At 40.5% G+C, this 17,077-nt stretch overlaps 2 protein-coding genes across 7 annotated transcripts in view; one reads left to right on the top strand and one right to left on the bottom strand.

Annotated features, from left to right (window-relative positions):
* Positions 1 to 323: 323 nt before the first annotated feature.
* KIAA1143 (KIAA1143 ortholog) lies at positions 324 to 4,683 on the bottom strand. 2 transcript variants are annotated; one of them, XM_004317424.3, is made up of 3 exons: positions 4,496 to 4,683; positions 1,463 to 1,607; positions 324 to 579 (listed from the first exon to the last, which is right to left on the bottom strand). In XM_004317424.3, exons 1-3 carry the CDS (start codon positions 4,601 to 4,603, stop codon positions 362 to 364), a joined length of 471 nt encoding a protein of 156 aa, XP_004317472.1. In that variant the 5' UTR covers positions 4,604 to 4,683; the 3' UTR covers positions 324 to 361. The 2 variants fall into 2 exon arrangements, with proteins under 2 accessions (XP_004317472.1, XP_019802358.1); XM_019946799.1 differs by lacking the exon at positions 4,496 to 4,683 and adding an exon at positions 4,260 to 4,489.
* Positions 4,684 to 4,742: 59 nt separating this feature from the next.
* KIF15 (kinesin family member 15) overlaps positions 4,743 to 17,077 on the top strand; it is an 80,548-nt gene continuing 68,213 nt past the window's right edge. For 4 of the 5 annotated variants that reach the window (XR_012334555.1, XM_073811026.1, XM_033864617.2 and 1 more), the window contains exons 1-4: positions 4,743 to 4,882; positions 10,823 to 10,865; positions 11,357 to 11,540; positions 14,305 to 14,381. Coding sequence is in view for 4 of the 5 variants with exons in the window: in XM_073811026.1 (XP_073667127.1) it covers positions 4,864 to 4,882; positions 10,823 to 10,865; positions 11,357 to 11,540; positions 14,305 to 14,381 (323 nt within the window). In the remaining variant the exon portion in view is untranslated. The remainder of the gene's footprint in view (positions 4,883 to 10,822; positions 10,866 to 11,356; positions 11,541 to 14,304; positions 14,382 to 17,077) is intronic. The other variant, XM_019946780.3, reaches the window with a different exon arrangement.

Here is a 17,077-nt window from a genome sequence, read left to right as displayed (position 1 = left end):
AGTGGTAGTTAATGTCTAGAGAGTTAGCAGTTCAGGTCAAAAGGGTATTGATGGATAGATATGTTTTATCTTACTGAATGTTTTCTGTATTTTCTAAATTTTCTCCAGTGAACGTGTATTATCTTTTTTTTTCCTTTTAATGTTTTATTTTTATTTTTTGGCCACACCGTGCAGCATATGGAATCTTAGTTCCCCAACCAGGGATCGAACCTGTGCCCCCTGCAGTGGAAGCATGAGGTCTTAACCACTGGACAACCAGGGAAGTCCCTAAACTTGTATTATAATAGGAAAAAAAGATGTTATTTAAAAAAATACTCCGTATGTTCTTAAAGAAGACTAAGTCCAAAATATTTATTTACACTTATTCATTTTCATCTTCATTGTCAAAAGAAAGGAGGCTACTATTTTTGATTTGCTTTTGTGAGTTTTTTTTAACTGAATCCTGCTTATTTATTTCATCTTCTTCATTTGTCTTCTTCTTTTTTGAGCTTGCTCTTAAACCGGAATATTTTTCATCTGAGGAACGCTTGACTGGTTTTCGATACATAATTCTTCCATCAGCTGAAGCTGGTTCTTCATCTGCAGCAAAACACAAAGTTAAAAAACTTTCTTTCTCTCGTTATTTTGACTTTATCGGAGAGTCAAATGGCAAGAAAATCTCATACAGTATTTATGGATGTCCTTGAGTCAATTCAGTCTGGTCTTTTCCACTGACTCTAGCTATATAGCCACAAGACATGCAGTCACTTAATAAAAACTCATGTACAGGGCGCAGTGGTTAAGAGTCCGCCTGCCAATGCAGGGAACATGGGTTCGTGCCCCGGTCCGGGAAGATCCCACATGCCGCGGAGCGGCTGGGCCCGTGAGCCATGGCCGCTGAGCCTGCGCGTCTGGAGCCTGTGCTCCGCAACAGGAGAGGCCACAACAGTGAGAGGCCCGCGTACCGCAAAAAACAAAAAACAAAAACTCATGTACCGAACGAAGTATGGTGTAATATTGCCAGTCCCCAATTCATTACAACCAGGCTATATTTTTTAAGTATCTCGAAAAGCGATTGTTTGGAACTCCAGCATTTCCTCCTAAATCAATGTAATAAATACTACAAATAATGAAAAAAATACTATATAGCATACCACACACCAGGCACTAATTAAATACACCTCTGTTGACTAGTTTGTAAACCTAACCAGGTATTTTTTTAAAAAACAGGATGTTTTTACTTAAATTTGCACTTAATCCTTATAACAGCCCAATAAAGTGGGCACAACTTGTCCCCATTTTACGAATGAGGTAACTGAGGCTGAGAGGTGAAATAACTTGTTCAAGGTAACACGTCTGGTAAGTGTTAAAGCCAAAGTTTGAACCTAGGACTGTCTCTTCAAACATACCATACCACTGTATAAAATGATTTCATACCTAACTCATTAAGTTGGTAGAAAAACCAGCTTACTTTCAGACATACCTGCTTTGGCAGCCTTTATTTCTGTTTTAATTTTCATGACTTCTTCAACTGAAAGGTCTCCCTTTTTTAAAACCACCACTTGGGGCTGTTCATCTTCTTTGTCACTGTGATCACCATCTTCACCTGGGAGCTGAAGCTGGATTCTCTAGGAAAAAACACAAACATAACATTTAAGTTGCTGACCTTGAACTAAATACAACCACTGTCTCTGTGAGAAACTGTAATTACTAGAGTGAGAAGGGTAACATTATTGACTAAATGTGTTTGGCAATGAATTTTCAAGTAACTCTTAAAAATCTAACCTCACCAGAGTAGGGAAGAGGTCCACCTGCCAGTTATCCTGGGGTGCCTGTCCAAGGGAGCTGGTTTCCATTTCAGCAGGACCCCAGCTTGCAGTTCCTGATGTCAGGGGCCCTCTGCTTCATGTTCTGCCAGCATTCAGCCTACTCAGGGTAGTGCTGACTACAGCAGTTCTCTCTGCTCTTCATCAACCCTTTTCATGTATACCTCTTCTCAAAGTGTGACAAAAAATAAACACCACCAAAGTACAGAAAACGGCAAGTAAAAGATCCTCCTTCACCTACTTCTGCTTATCTTTACCCCCTTCCAGTAGCTTGTTTGGTGGGTATCCTAAGTGTTATTCTAAGTGTATAAAAATACGGAGGTACAGAAAACATTTTGTATACAAACAAGACATGGAACATACTACTATATGACTCGCTTCCTTTTTTCTTTTTAAATTATGAAATTTACCAAACATAAAAAAGTACAGAAAATAACAGAAACCATGCACTGACTCTACAGGTGCAACAAATGGTAATATTTGGCTAGTTGACTGAGATTTTTAAAAATGTCAGACATCATATAAGCCCCACTCACCCAAGTTTTTTACTCAAAAACATCTTTGCACAATGCCTTGAGATACATATGGCATCATCTATTTTTAAAAATCACGGCCCAGTATTTATACATATGGTTATCTCATGGTTTATTTGACCAATTCTTTGTAAGTAAAAATTTTGGTTGTTTCTAGTTTTTTTCTACTATAATAAAAGTTTTGCACATGTTTTTGTTCACTTTTGCAAACTTACACATAGATAAATTCCTCGAATGGAAATGCTAGGTTGAAAGGCGTGCACACCCACCACACATTATTCAAATAGATGTCAGTCCACCTCTCAGAGCCTTCCTTGTCTTCCAAACAGGGCAACAAAGCCCTGCAGCTGTCCGACCACAGCTGTAATCTTAAACTATAAACTATAATTATACAGTGATTTCCCATGAAACTCTTTTCTTTTTGTTAACAGATTCCTAGAATGATTATACTGCCAAAATGATTAAGAATGAAGTTGGTTTCGCAAACACAGGAACCTGGGACATCTGTCTACGGAAAAGTCTGTTGATCAAATGTGTTAACGCGAATGACTGATATTAATTGGAAAGTTCCCCCCCCCCCCCCGCCGCCCCGAGTTCTCCTAAGATAGCATTCTAAGCTGCAATCTTCGAGGTGTTAACTAGGCACACACATGATCATCACTAGGACCTGAAGCAAACTATAAAATTAGGTCCATATTCTCCTCATTGCTGAAACCATGTCCCTTTTCTCAAACTTCATCCTCTTTGCCATAGTCACTGTTTTTGGTCCTGGGGACCAGTCACTCCCTGATCATGTTATCTCTATCCAAACATGCTCCTTGTTGCCTACTGAATAGTCCATATGGCCTCACCTCTATCAGTCCCTCAGTCACTTCTAAACACAGTCAGTCCGTGACTCACTATCTCTACACCTTTACCCATGCTGTTCCTTCCATCTCTACCTGCTGACTTACCCATGCTCAAGATTCAATCTAAATGTCCCTTCCTCCATGAAGCCTTGCCTGACGATAACCACAGTCATCTAACCAATGTAACTTGTCACCCACTACTTGGTGCCACAGGCACTGTACTAGGAAAATATAGAGGGATTAAGATACTTAGAGTGTTCGATTTAGTGGTGGAGATACCCAAGAGAGTAAGTAGTTGCCATGCATAATGATGAGTATTGCAGATAAGATGCGGATAGAGTGAAGAGAAGAACAGAGGAGGAGTTACTGTCTGGGGGAGGTTCAAAAGGCTTCACTGAGGTGGTGACCTGTGAAGGCTGAGATGAGGCAGGCAGGAAGGTGTTAAAGAACAGGGCATTTTGGAGATCCATCTCTTTGTCCTTTCAGAGCCTGGCCCAGGGCCTGGATTTAGCACATACTCACTGGATTAACTGCACTTAAGTCAATCTTGTGTCCTTCTACTAAGTGACTTGAGGGGTGGGTCTTTGTGCAAGTGCTAGACACAAAGTGCTAAATAAATTCTCTATTTCTCCACACATGCCCTAAGCATAACAGTCTCTTTCTATTAGAAAAGGTAGGGCAGATTTTGATGTGAATCAGTTCGGGTAGGAGCCTGGGGGAGCTTAGAAGTTGCCTCCCACCGATCCCCATTTCTAAACTATCCAGGTGTGGCTCCTTCCTGAAGCTTCTCTTCTTCTATTGAAAGCCAAGATATAAAAGGTTTTTGCTTTCCGTTTTTTTTTTTTTTTGGTGACAACAAGCACAGAAGTAGATCTAGGGCATTCGTTAAGGATGTTCCAGACTCAAGGCTTAGGATATCAGGTCATTTGATCGAGTGGCCTTAGTTTCTTTACCTGGAAAATGGGACGACGCTACCACCCACACTGCTAACTACAGGTTATGCGATAAGCAAGTGAAAACGAAGAGACGAAAATGATCTTTCTTAACTGTCTACCAAGGACGAGGCGCTTTACCTGCGTGAAGTCATTTTCAAAAACACAGCAGCACTGTGAAAACGACAAATAGCTTCCTGGGCGAAAGAGGCAGTAGTTCGTTTGAAGATGACCAGCCTGGGGTCTGAGGACACTCGGACTAGGGGCCGGGCGCGGGTGCGAGGAGGGACCCATCAGTATCTGGCCTCCAAGTCAAGCCAGAAGCTGGAATTGGAGCGGGCCGCATTTCTGCGGTAACGGGATTGGCCCGGGCTCACCTTGGTTTCTACCGTGGGCCCTTCCTCGTAGCCGATCCGTTCCTTGAAGCGGGCCAAGAACGCCGGCTCGGCTGGCCGCACGTACGACACCTGGTTCCGCTTGCTCATAGCCGCGCTAGGGAAATACAGGACCCCAAAGCCGCCTGGAGACTGTACAGAGGCGACGGCGCTTACTCGTGACGTCACGTCGGCCCCGCCCCTGACACAGGGCCTGGCAACATGGCAGCCTCCGTGCTGGCGTCAACGTCCGACCTGAGCGCCAAATTTAAATTCGCGGCCATCTTGAGTGGGCGGAATCTCTGTGCGCGGCTGGGCTGGAAGTGAGGGCGGTCACTCCGTCGGTCTCGGGATCGAGGGGTGAGGGCACCATGGCGTCCGGCTGCAAAAGTAAGTGAGAAGCCCAAGCTTCGTGACCCCGTCTCCGCCCCCAAATACGAGCTTTCCTGCTGGGCGGGAAGGGCAGGAGCGGACTGAGCGGCGGGGGATGTTTGAAATCTCCCTCTGTCTCTCCAAGATAATACACTAATGGAACAGCTCTCTTCCCTTCCGTCTATGTGTTGGGCGCACGCTACGAGCCTGACGCAATTCTAAGCTCTGGGGCTGAGCAGAGAACCGGAACCGAGCCCTCATCCAGGCGCTTGGCTCCTAAGCGACCTGCTGGTTCTTCCCTCCTGTTCTCGGTCCTGCCGTTTCGTCGCTGGCCTCTTCCCGAGTCCGGACCCGGGCTGCCTCTCTAGGTATCTTCGCCTGAGGGTCGGCCCCAGCTCTCAACTACCTTCTGCGTATTTCCACAATACTGACTTTCCTGAAGGGAAGAACTTATTCTTGTTCCAAGCATGTCTTTCTCTTTTGGAGGGTCCGCTGTGGACTCTCCTTAGGTAAGGGACTTTTAAAGCACAGAATTCAGTAGTGTCTTTATATTCTCACAGTCCCTTTTTTCTTCTCCAGGAGACCCCTTCAATTTCTTCCTTTTTCTCATGGAAGGGAGCCTGTCATTTTTGCTTTTGATAAACCGTTCAACTTTACTAATTTCTTGGTCCTTTGCTGCACCTGTATACGTGCCTCTTACATCGCCTAACCCTTTACGGAGTCTTGGTTTTTTAAAGCTGATTTTGAGCTGATTAGATGGATCTTTGTGAATGGTATGAACGGTAACGAGGCGATGCCTATGTTAGAAGATTGAACAAATGGTGAATTTTTGGTGTTTGAACCTTTCGATAACGTTAATGCTTTTAGCTGTCAATTGCAATTCTTTCCTGATACGTTTGTTGTTTTACTTACCTTTTAGGTCCATTATACCATTAACACCTCATTGTGCTCTCTTTTTCCATCTAAAATGTTCCTTTTCTTCCCCCATTTTCAGTATTCAGGGAATATTAGCACACAAATTGGTATGTTATTGGAGCAAAATGTTGATCGCACTTTCTGCACAATCACAGTGTTCAGTAAATCTGGACTCAAGCAAGAGAATTGATGTTTGTGATATTAGAGCATCTGTTTATTTAATGGAAAGTGACATACGTATGTGACTGTGTTAAAGGACTCTGTCCTGTCTGTACACATCAAGAAGTGATGGGAGAGCTTCCCTGGTGGCACAGTGGTTAAGAATCCGCCTGCCAGTGCAGGGGACACGGGTTCGATCCCTGGTCCGGAAAGATCCCACATGCTGCAGAGCAACTAAGCCCGTGCACCACAACTACTGAGCCTGCTCTCTGGAGCCGGCGAACCACAACTACTGAGCCCATGTGCCGCAACTACTGAAGCCCTCATGCCTAGAGCCCATGCTCCGCAACAAGAGAAGCCACCGCAATGAGAAGCCCGCACACTGGAACGAAGACCCAACACAGCCCAAAATAAACAAATAAATAAATAAATAATTTTTTTAAAAAAGTGATGGGAGCAAGGGTATTCACAGCTCCCCTTTATGATGGTGGTGATTTCCATGGGGAACTCTCCTGCTCCTTTAAGTTTGTTAGCAAAGTTGAGGTTGATGACATCCCAGGTAAGTGCATTCCCAGCAGGCTTAGAGACCGGGAACATGAAGTGGGAACACAGGGAAGGAGAGAGCCCGTGCAGTGCTCCCTGCAGCTCTTACTTTTGTGCCCATGAAGGTTATTTCTTGTGACAACACTGGCACCATGGGTTGCTGACTGAAATCAGAGAAATGAGAATGTGAAATAACCCTCATGAAATTGACTGAGTTTAAGAGTCCCTTTCTGAACTTAATCATATTTGGCTAGATGATCCATAGCTATCTGGACTGCAGAGTAAGCATCTAAGGTTTGTTTGTTTGTTTTTATTGAAGTATAGTTGACTTACAATGTTTCAGGTGTACAGCAAAGTGATTCAGTTACATATATATATATATTTATTTTCTGTTTGTGTCATCTGCCCGCTCTAAATTCTTCCTTTTTTTTTTTAACTTTTAATTTTATATTGGAGTATAGCCAATTAACAATGTTGTGATAGTTTCAGGTGCAGGGCAAAGCGACTCAGCCATATATATACATGTATCCGTTCTTCCCCAAACTCCCCTCCCATCCAGGCTGCCACATAACATTGAACAGGGTTCCCTGTGCTATACAGTAGGTCCTTGTTGGTTATCCATTTAAAATATAGCAGTGTGTACATGTCAATCCCAAACTCCCTAACTATCCCTTTGCCCCACCCTTCCCTCCTGGTAACCATAAATTTGTTCTCTAAGTTTGTGAGTCTGTTTCTATTTTGTAAATGAGTTCATTTGTATCATTTCTTTTTAGATTCTGCTTATAAGTGATATCATTCTCCTTCTCTGTCTGACTTAACTTCACTCAGTATGACAATCTCCAGGTCTGTCCATGTTGCTGCAAATGGCATTATTTCATTCTTTTTAATGGCTTAACATTCCATTGTATATATGTACCACATCTTCTTTATCCATCTTGTTGCTTCCATGTCTTTGCTATTGTAAGCAGTACTGCAATGAACACTGGGGTGCATGTATCCTTTCGGACCATGTTTTTCTCTGGTTATGTGCCCAGGAGTGGGATTGCAGGGTCATACACTAGCTCTTATTGTTGAATTGTCTATTTCTCCCTTCATTTCTTGTCATGTATTTTGGTGCTTTGTTACTAGGTGAATATATGCTTATTATTTATTTTAAGTAATTAATTTTATTTTTGGCTGCGTTGGGTCTTCATTGCTGCATGTGGGCTTTCTCTAGTTGAGGTGAGCGGGGCCTACTCTTCATTGCAGTGCGTGGGCTTCTCATTGTGGTGGCTTCTCTTGTTGTGGACAATGGGCTCTAGGTGCGTGGGCTTCAGTAGTTGTGGCTCACGGGCTCTAGAGCGCAGGCTCAGTATTTGTGGCGCACAGGCTTAGTTGCTCTGCAGCATGTGGGATCTTCCCGGACCAGGGCTCGAACCCGTGTCCCCTGCATTGGCAGGTGGATTCTTAACACTGCACCACGATGGAAGTCCCTAAGTATATGTTTATATCTGTGTTATCTTCCTGGTCGTTTGACCCTTTTATCATTATAAAAAATGTTCTTCTTTATCTCTGGTAACTTTGTTTTAAAGTCTGTCTGAAACCTGTATAGCCACTCCTGCTTTCTTGTGATTGCTGTTTGCATGAGATAATCTTTTTTCATCCTTTTACTTTCCATATGTTTATATGTTTGAATCTAAAGTGTGTTTCCTTTAGATAGTATATAGTTGGAGCATGTTTTTTCATCTTAGTCTGACAATCTCTGCCCCTTGATTGGGTTGTTTAATCCATTCACATGTTATTGATTTGGTTGTATTCACATCTGCCATTTTACTTTTCATTTTCTATGTGTCACATGTTTTTTATGTTTCTCTGTTCCACCTTTACTGCTTTTTTAAAAAAAATTTTATTGGATTATAGTTGATTTACAATGTTGTGTTAGTTTCAGGTGTACAGCAAAGTGAATCAGTTATACATATATATAATGCATATATCCACTCTTTTTAAAATTCTTTTCCCATGTAGGCCATTACAGAGTATTGAGTAGAGTTCCCTGTGCTACATAGTAGGTCCTTATTAGTTATTTATTTTATATGTAGTAGTGTGTATATGTCAATCCTAATCTCCCAATTTATCCCTCCCCACTTGTTATGCCCTGGTAGCCATAAATAATTTGTTTTCTACATCTGTGACTCTATTTCCATTTTGTTACTGCTCTTTTTTTTTTGGAGGGGGGCCACACCACATGCAGGATATTAGTTCCCCGACCAGGGATCGAACTCGTGCTCCCAGCAGTGGAAGTGTGGAGTCCTAACCACTGGACCACCAGGGAACTCCCTGCTTTCTTTTTTTGAAGTTTTTTTTTTTTAATGATTGCTCTAGGGTTTAACATATACATCTTAACAGTGTCAGCTTTTATTTTTGGCTGCGTTGGGTCTTCGTTGCTGTGCGCTGGCTTTCTCTAGTTGCAGCGAGCAGGGGCTATGTAGCTTTATTCCCTTTCACCCCCTTCTTTGGTATTATTATTAAACAAGTTACATCTATTGTTAAAAACCCAACAATACATTACTTTACCATCTTTAGTCATTTCCTTAGGCTGTTACAGCTTTGTTCCTACCCACCTTCCTTGTGCTATTATTGGCAAATATACATATGTTTCTATATGTTGTAGGCCCAACAATACATTATATACATATTATTTTATACAATTGTTTTGTAATTCAAGTAAGGGGAGGAGAAAATAGGCATTTCTGTTGTTTTTTATAATTACATAATCACTGTTACCTGGTGCTCTTTGATGTTTTTCATGTAGATTTGAATTTTACTGTCTGTGGTCACTACTTTCAGGCTGAACTTCCTTTATTATTTCTTGTAAGGTGGGCCTTCTAACAACAAACTCTCTAATTCCTCTGGCCTCTGTTGTTTCTGCTGAGAGTCAGCTGTTAATCTGATTGGGGTTCTCTCATAAGTAATGACTCTCAGCATTTTTACTATGATGTATCTGTGGATCTGCGTGTGTTTATCCTTTTTGGAATTTGTTGAACTTCCTGGATGTGTAGATTGCTTTTTAATGAATTTGGGAAGTTTTTGGCCATTATTTCTTTGAATTTTTTCTGTTCTTTCTCTTTCTTTCTCTTCTGTTCCTTCTCCTGATACTCCCCATTTATGTATGTTGGTATGCTTAATGACGTCCCACATTTCTCTGAGTCTCACTTCACTTTTCTTCATCCTTTTTTCTCTCTGTTCTTTGACTTTTATAATCTCTATTGATCTATCTTAGAGCTTGCTTGTTCTTTTTTCTGTCAGTTCAAGTCTACTTTGAGCCATTCAAGCGAATTTTTATTTCACTTGATACACTTTTCAACTCCAGAGTTTCCATTTGTTTCTTTTTTATAATTTTTCTTTATTGCTATTCTCTATTTGGTGTGGACATTGTCCTCATACCTTCCTTTAATTCTTAATTTTGATTTCCTTTAGTTCTGTACATGTTTATAATGGCTACTTTGAAGTCTTTTCCTGACAAACCCAGCATGTAGGCACTGTCACAGGCAGTTTCTGATGCCTGCTTTTTTTCTGGTTTATGGATCATACTTTCTTGTTTCTTTGAATTCCTTGTAATTTTTTTGTTAGAAACTTGACATCTTAGATAATATGTTGTAGCAACTCTGGGTACTGGTGTCCCCATCCTCTAGGATTTATTACTTACAGCAAGAGGAGAATGAATACCTGGATCTTTCCCAAAGCAGTCTCTCCCTGAACAGCAAAATTGGGGAAGTCTTAAGCTAAGCGTACATACATATTCATGGAGGGACTTGATTGAACTGAGGAAATTTAGCATAGAGTTGGGGCAAAGGTCGACAAGAGTCCAAGCCTTAGTCAATTGAAGTCTGGAGGGTCACTATCGTAATTCCATCCTCCACCTGACTATGGGCCTTAGTTCCTGCAGAACTCAAAGGTATCTTATTATGTATATCCCTTGAGGAACCTGGACGCTGCCCCAAGGCTGCACTGTGGTTTCTCGACTGCTCCTCCTTGTTTCTACATTTCCTCCCTTAAGGTCATTAATTATTGAGACCTGTTTGAGGGCAAGCATTGCGCCAGGCTTAGACCACAAAATGGCTTAGACCAAAATGGGTTCTCTTATGTCAAGAAAGCCATTCCTGGTTCTCTTTCTCTGGGGACCCCCTAACCTATCTGCTTACAGTTAGAATGGAGTGGAAGATCTAGGCTTGTCCCCTGTCACGCCCAGGCCAGGGAGCCGGGAGACTGAGGAGTGTCAGCAACTGAAGAATAGGCTAGAAGAATGGGGTTTTCATGTTGTACTTTTAAAAACCTTTAATGACTTCTTATCTTTTTTTCTAGCTGAGTTACGCAGTGTGACAAATTGTCAGTCTAACCAACCAAGGTAAGGAAAAAATCTTATTGATGAGACCAAAAGAATTAGGGATGTAGTATTCCTAAAACAACCATTTAGCATAGTAAGTAAGGGTTCCTTGTTTCAGCATTAAGCTTTGTCCTCGGCTACCTGGAAATATGGAAAAATCACATCTCCTCCCCAGCCCCTGTCCCCTCACCTTCCAGGCTAAAAGATGGAATCAGTAACATAATTCTCCCTTGGGATGACTTACTTTATTATTGCTATTAAAAAGGAAGTCAGAGACAAGCAGAGCTTAGAGCTGCCTTTCAGATGATTTCAAGTAAAGGCTTTTGAAGTTGGCTGATGTGAAGCAAATCAGTAAAGGGTGTGGGTTATGGGAGACTCTTGATAAAAGGTAAACGTAAATGGGTAGATCTCGTACTTTATTGGGGAAACTCAGAATAGAAACACTAGAGGCAATATGAGGCTTAGATCCTTTTTCTCCAGTAAACTTAGCTGCTATATTTTTTTGTCTTTAGTAATGAAGGCGATGCTATCAAAGTTTTTGTGCGAGTTCGCCCACCTACAGAGGGTTCTGGATCAGCTGATGGAGAGCAAAACTTATGCCTATCTGTGCTGTCCTCTACGACTGTCCGGCTGCACTCCAACCCTGAGCCCAAAACCTTCATATTTGATCATGTGGCAGAAATGGACACCACTCAGGTAATGATGATTTTGGGAACTAAACTTTTCATTTGGAACATATAAGATTCTGTTATTTGGGAGGATTTCACTTCTGGTCTCTTTAGTTTGACGGATCTCAGATAAGGAAGCTCAAACATTCCATAAATATTTAAAATTTAATATTATTAAATATTTTTCTTCCTTCATCAGACTTTGTACTAGAATGACAAGCCTGCTTTATTTTCCCTCTCCAACCTGTGATGGAGGTTGGTGAAGGTGTACTTTTCAGAGCCACTTGGATGATTGATAAGTAAAGTTGAACTGCCTACTTTAAGAAGAATGTCTTTTTTTTTTTTTTTTTTTGCGGTACGCGGACCTCTCACTGTTGTGGCCTCTCCCGTTGCGGAGCACAGGTTCTGACGCGCAGGCTCAGTGGCCATGGCTCACTGACCCAGACGCTCTGCGGCATTTGGGATCTTCCCGGACCCGGGCACGAACCCGTGTCCCCTGCATCAGCAGGTGGACTCTCAACCACTGCACCACCAGGGAAGCCCAAGAAGAGTGTCTTAGTTCTGGCTGCCATTACACACATATCATAGACTGGGTGGTTTAAACAACAAGCATTTATTTCTCACAGTTCTGGAGGTTGGGAATCCAAGATCAAGTGCAAGAGATCCAGCGTCTGGTGAGGACTCACTTCCTGGCTTGTAGACAGCTGTCTTCCACTGTGTCCTCACACAGTGGAGAGAGAGAATTCTCTGTGTCTCTTCTTATAAGGGCACTACAGGCATACCTCACTTTATTGCACTTTTTAGATACTGTGTTTATTTACAATTGAAGGTTTGTGGCAGCTCTGCGTCGAACAACTCCATTACCATCATTTTTCCAACAGCACTGTTCACTTCATGTCTCTGAGTCACATTTTGGTCAATATTTCTTGAAATATTTTGTTCTTTTTTGTTATTATTATGGTGATCTGTGATCAGTAATCTTTGATGTTACTATTGTAATTGTTTTGGCATTTTTTAGCAATAAAGTATTTTTAAATTAAGACATGTACATTGTTTTCTTAGAAATAATGCTATTGCACACTTACTAGACTACAGTATAGTACAAATATAACTTTTATATGCACTGAGAAACCAAAAAATTCATGTGACTTGCTTTATTGCTATATTCACTTTATTGCACTCATCTGGAAACGAACCCACAATATCTCTGAGGTGTGCCTGTACTGCTATCCTGAGGGCTCCACTCTCATGACTAATTACCTCCCAAAGGCCCCATCTCCAAATACCATCACATTGGGGATTAGTGTTTCAACATATGAATTTTGGGGAGACATTCAATCCATAGCAGAGAGTGATTGATTTAAGATTACTATGGTGTTGGGACTCCCTTGGCAGTCCAATGGTTAAGACTCCGCGCTTCCAATGCAGGGGGGCACGGGTTTGATCCCTGGTTGGGGAACTAAGATTCCACATGCCACAAGGCATGGCCAAAAAAAACAAGATTGCTATGGTGTCAATAACTTTTCTAATTAAGGACAATTTAGTTAAAATCTAGCTAGCACTATTCAATAGAACTTTCTGCAGTGATGGAAGTGTTCTGGAAATGTGCTGTCCATTACATTAGCCTCTAGATACACATGGCTATTTAAGTTTAAATTAATTAAGATTAATTAAAATTTCAAATTCACCTTTTCAGATTAATTTCTCAGATGCCCTAGCCACATGTGGCTGTTGAGCACTTGAAATATGACTAGTGCATCTGAGGACCTGACTTTTAATTTTTATTTAATTTTAATTAATGTAAGTAATAGCCACATATGGCTAATGGCTGCTGCATTGGACATCACACATCTTGATTATTCCCTCATACACATGGATGTTTTTGGTGAGACATGTAGGTCTTTAGATCTTTTTTCATCTAGGACATGGCTGGACAATGGAAATAGAAAGTGAGGCATGTATATAATTTAACATTTTCTAGTAGCCACATCTTTGGTCGTGCTGTGCTGCTTGCAGGATCTTAGTTCCCCAACCAGGGATTGACCCCGGGCCCTCAGCAGTGAGAGCGCAGAGTCCTAACCACTGGCCCACTAGGGATTTCCCTAGTAGCCACATTTTTAAAAAGTAAATAAGAAACAGGTAAAATTAGTTTTAATTCTGTATCTTATTTAACCCAGTATATCTAAAATACCATTTCAACATGTAAGGAACATAAAGCAAGTTATTAATGAGATATTTTTCCATTCTTTTTTTTTTTCATGTTCAGTCTTCCAAAACTGGTGTATGTTTTATACTTACAACACATCTCAAGTTGGACTAGCCACATTTCAGGTGCTCTGTAGCCATATGTGGCTCATGGCTTCTATACTAGACAATGCAGATCTACGAATTCTTGCATTGTTGATAAGGCTGCATCTATTTATATATAAAAATGAAAATAAAAATCAGATATTGATTATTTAGTATAAGCTTGTGGGAAAAGTACTGAAGAACATATAGGGCTATGTATTTTATGCTAATACCAGTATAATATTGCGTGCAGTATGCAAAATTCTATATAAACTCTAGATGTGAGGTTTAAATCTATAATTGCATAGGAGATTAATGGACATAATTATGTTTACAGTTTTATCGTCTTAGCTATTTTAGCCTTTTTCCTATAGTAGATATAATTTTCATGTTATTGCAAATGAAAATTTGCACACAAATTTTATTATATTTTAGAATGTAGTTTAGGAAAAATGTTTTCATTTTTGTGAAATGTTAACATATTTGGTGCTTAACATTTATAGGAGTCTGTGTTCTCAACTGTGGCCAAAGGCATTGTGGAGTCTTGCATGAGTGGCTATAATGGTACCATCTTTGCATAGTAAGTTGTTCACTGTTTCCTTATACAAGGGTACAATAGTAAGTGCTTCTGTTTGTTTCCTATGGCTTCTGTAACAAATGACCACATACTTAGTGGCTTGAAACAACACAAATTTATTGTCTTACAGTTCTGTAAGTCAGGAGTTTGACGCCAGTCTCTGAGCTAAAATAAAGATGTCAGCAGGGCTGTGTTCCTTTCTGAAAGCTCTAGAGGAGAATCTGTTTTCCGACTTCTAGAGGCCATCTACATTATTTGGCTTACAGCCCCCTTTCTCCATCGTCCAAGCCAATGACATGCAACTCTTGCTCTTCCTTAGTCATGTTGCTCTGTGACTGAGGTGGGCACGTTCTTTAATTTTAAGGACTCATGTAATCTGATTGGCCCCACCTGTGTAAGCAAGGTGGAAGGGATTAAACTCTACCTCCTGGAGAGGATCTACATGTTATCTGGGATTCTTCTGTAAGGAAGATTTGTCTTTTTGCCCCCATTAATTAATTAATTCATTTGTATGGTATGGACTTACATATATTTATATCATACTTTGGGTTATAATCTAATGCTGCATTATGTTTATCTTGTTGCTTACATTGTTCTAGCTTGGCCATTGGGAGCTTTTAGGGGTTGGTTTCTGTGTCCCTTTGACATGTCACATCCTTTTTTTTTTGAGCACTTCCTTTATGATGCTACAGTACGCTCCTGGCTCATCATATATTTTCCCTGTCTGAGACCTAGAATCAGCCATTTTGGCAAGGAGCCCTGGTTCTTTTTGTTGGAGAATGGTGTTTAGAAACTAAGGCACTCGGTGTGTTTGTTGCTACTGGAGTGTCATTGCTTCTAGGCCTTTTCAGCCGACAGAGCTAGGTAATATATGTATGTATACTAAGTCATATATACAGACATATCTATAATTGTTTCTGTTTCTATCCATTTCTATATACAGTAAGGTAAACTTGAGTTCATACTGATGTCTCTGACTCTAATCCAAGGGTTTAGAATCCACATGGGTTCATTCTAGCCTTCCTTTCTTGTTTATCTGTAACTTCCCTTGCTGACAGTGAGAAACCCGGGCTCCCACTGCTACCATCCGTTTATTTATTTGTTCATCCCCAGTACACATGTAAAGCAGTTTCAGAATTGTTAGCCTGTATCCCTGTGAAGAACAGATTTACTGCATGCAGTGTTTATGTACAGATCCTTTTTTTTTTTTCCTTAAGTCCTACAATTTCTAGTCAGAACCTCATTTTGTAAACTTACTTGGGCCAGCCCCTTTTCCACCTACACCTTTCAGTGCAGTATGTCATGAACTTGTAATTCAATTAGATACATTCCATCCTGGGGTCTCTGACATCCTAGTTGATGTGTTTTGTTTGTTTATTTAGTTTGCATACTTTAAAGTTCACCCTTTGTGATGTACAGTTGCATAGTGTTTTGACAAATGCAGAGACCCAAGCATTTAGCACACCTATTGAAGAGAACAGTTTCTCCACCTTCAAAGTTCCTCCTGTTTGTCCCATTCATAGTCAGCCACTCCCCCCCCCGCCCCCCCCCAACCTCTGGATACACTAATAAATTTTCCATTCCTATAGCTTTGCCTTTCCCAGAGTGTCATATGATTGGAATCATACAATATGTAGCCTTTTGGTTCTGGCTTTTTTCATTTAGGATTTGTCTATGTTGTTGCATGCATCAGTAGCTTTTGCTTTTTCTTTCTTTCCTTTTTTTTTTGCCGAGTAGTATTTTACTGTGTGGATTTACCACCGTTTTTTAATTCACTCCCCTGTTAAAGGATATCTTGGTTGCTTCCAGTTTTTAGCAATTATGAATAAAGTTGCTACAAACATTCAAATATTGGGTTTTGTGTCAACATAAGTTTTCAAATCACTTGAGTAAATATGTAGGAATACATTGCTGGGTCATATAGTATAAGAAACTGTCAATCTGTCTTCCAAATATATATTGAAAGTGCATGATGATGGGAATTCCCTCGTGGTCCAGTGGTTAGGACTTGGTGCTTTCACTGCCGAGGGCCTGGGTTCAATCCCTGGTCGGGGAACTGAGATTCTGCAAGGCTCACAGCGCAGCCAAAAAAAAAAAAAAAAAAAGTGCATGATGATTCTGAATTTCTAAATGCTGGCAGCCTTAAAATACTGCTCTAGGTTTAATGTTGGAATGTAAGCTGACAACCTTGGCAGTTCTAGAAGGTCAGTTTTTTTTACAAGGTGAATCATTTCAGATTTATTTCATAAATAGGAATATAATTTGTAGTACAATTATTTTTTCCTTTTCTTCTAGCAATAGACTTCCTAATTTTATTTAGGACCAGAGGTTTTTAATAGGATGTAGTGAATTATGTAATTAATTTTGAGCAGCTGATGCTTTTTTTGTGTGTTCGCCCTTGGTTCATCTGTAATTGGCTCAAAATACAAGAAAATAAAAAATAAGAAGTTTAAAGCTTGGATTCATCTTGTGCACAAATTCTTCCTTGAAAATTTGCCTTTGCCTTTCATGCTTACTTTTCAGTTGTGTTCAGCAGAACTAAATATTCTCTCTTGACCCATGAAGCAGATAACCATTTTCTCATGTCTTCTCAAGAAAAAAAAAGATTTTTTTTTCCACAGAATATTTTGAGTGGTAGAGCTCAAAAATCAGTTTGAAATAAGAGCCACAATTACCAGAGATTATATATCTTCAGAACT

Source organism: Tursiops truncatus, chromosome 10, assembly GCF_011762595.2.
Source record: "Tursiops truncatus isolate mTurTru1 chromosome 10, mTurTru1.mat.Y, whole genome shotgun sequence".
NCBI lineage: Eukaryota > Metazoa > Chordata > Mammalia > Artiodactyla > Delphinidae > Tursiops > Tursiops truncatus.
This window is presented reverse-complemented; position numbering and strand designations above follow the sequence as displayed.